The sequence below is a fragment of the Bison bison genome, unplaced genomic scaffold (assembly GCF_000754665.1).
Source record: "Bison bison bison isolate TAMUID 2011002044 unplaced genomic scaffold, Bison_UMD1.0 scf7180017855038, whole genome shotgun sequence".
In the NCBI taxonomy this organism is placed as follows: Eukaryota; Metazoa; Chordata; class Mammalia; order Artiodactyla; family Bovidae; genus Bison; species Bison bison.
Window position 1 is genome coordinate 5,092 of NW_011485611.1, and position 938 is coordinate 6,029.

Consider the following 938-nt stretch of genomic DNA (forward strand, 5'->3'; position numbering starts at 1 on the left):
CCAGGCACTCACTGGGCGGTCATCGCTGGCCAGTTTTGGGAGGTCCATGCTGGTGTGCTGTCTCTCAGCTAGTGCTCCCTGAGGTGGAAAAGTGGAAGTGTTAGTTGCTCTGTCATGTCTGACTCTTTGCAACACCATGGACTATAGCCCGCCAGGCTCCTCTGTCCATGGGATTCTCCAGGGAAGAATACTGGAGTGGATTGCCATGCCCTCCTCTAGGGGATCTTCCCGTTCCAGGGATAGAACCCATGTCTCCTGCACTGGAGGCAGATTTTTACCATCTGAAGCACCAGGGGTGGAGGGACAAGGAAATTCAGGGACTCCACAGAAGGACCAAAGGGATGACAAGCCTTGGGACAGAGCACAGATGGACGGCCACAACATACCTTCTTCTCGAGGATGGCGTAGCCTGCATCCGCGGTGGCTGACTCCCGCCTTTCGTCATCTCGCAAGTTGCTGATGGGCTGGAAGCTGTTTTTGAAGTTTTCTTTTTGTTTGTTGAGGCTGCGGGCCCAGCGTTCCATGTCCTTCGCAATCTAGGGATGAGGGTGGTGAGGCGGTGAGGCTCCTAGGAATCTACCAACTGCTGGGGTCACCAACTCCAACCACTGCCCTTGTAGCAGCCCGCCCCTTCCTGCCCTGCAGCCTCAAGTGGAAGGAGAGAGAGGAAGAGGTTAAAGTCCCCATTTCTCTGTCATCCTGTCATTAGTGCTCCTCAGCAAGCCCCTCCCTTGCTGTGTCCCTATTCTCCTCATAGGTGTCCACACCACTAGGGTCGCTGTGAGTTCTCATCATTCTGAAATGCATAGAATGGCTTGCTCTGCATACAATTTTAATTAACAGGTGTGATTCTACGCCACATTCTGTATTGATGCCCAATCCCCACCCAGGCACACCATCAGTTTTAGAATTTACCAGGCTATCAAGGGAACACGAAG

The 938-nt window shown here is 53.1% G+C and overlaps 1 protein-coding gene across 1 annotated transcript in view; it reads right to left on the reverse strand.

Annotated features, from left to right (window-relative positions):
* The window catches only part of LOC105001567 (RNA-binding protein 10-like), a gene marked incomplete at its 3' end in the record, with an annotated part of 16,039 nt that overhangs the window by 1,284 nt on the left and 13,817 nt on the right, over positions 1 to 938 (reverse strand). The window contains exons 7-8 of the mRNA XM_010857901.1: positions 387 to 536; positions 13 to 78 (exon numbers count right to left, since the gene is read on the reverse strand). Of these exons, the coding sequence (XP_010856203.1) occupies positions 13 to 78; positions 387 to 536 (216 nt within the window). The remainder of the gene's footprint in view (positions 1 to 12; positions 79 to 386; positions 537 to 938) is intronic.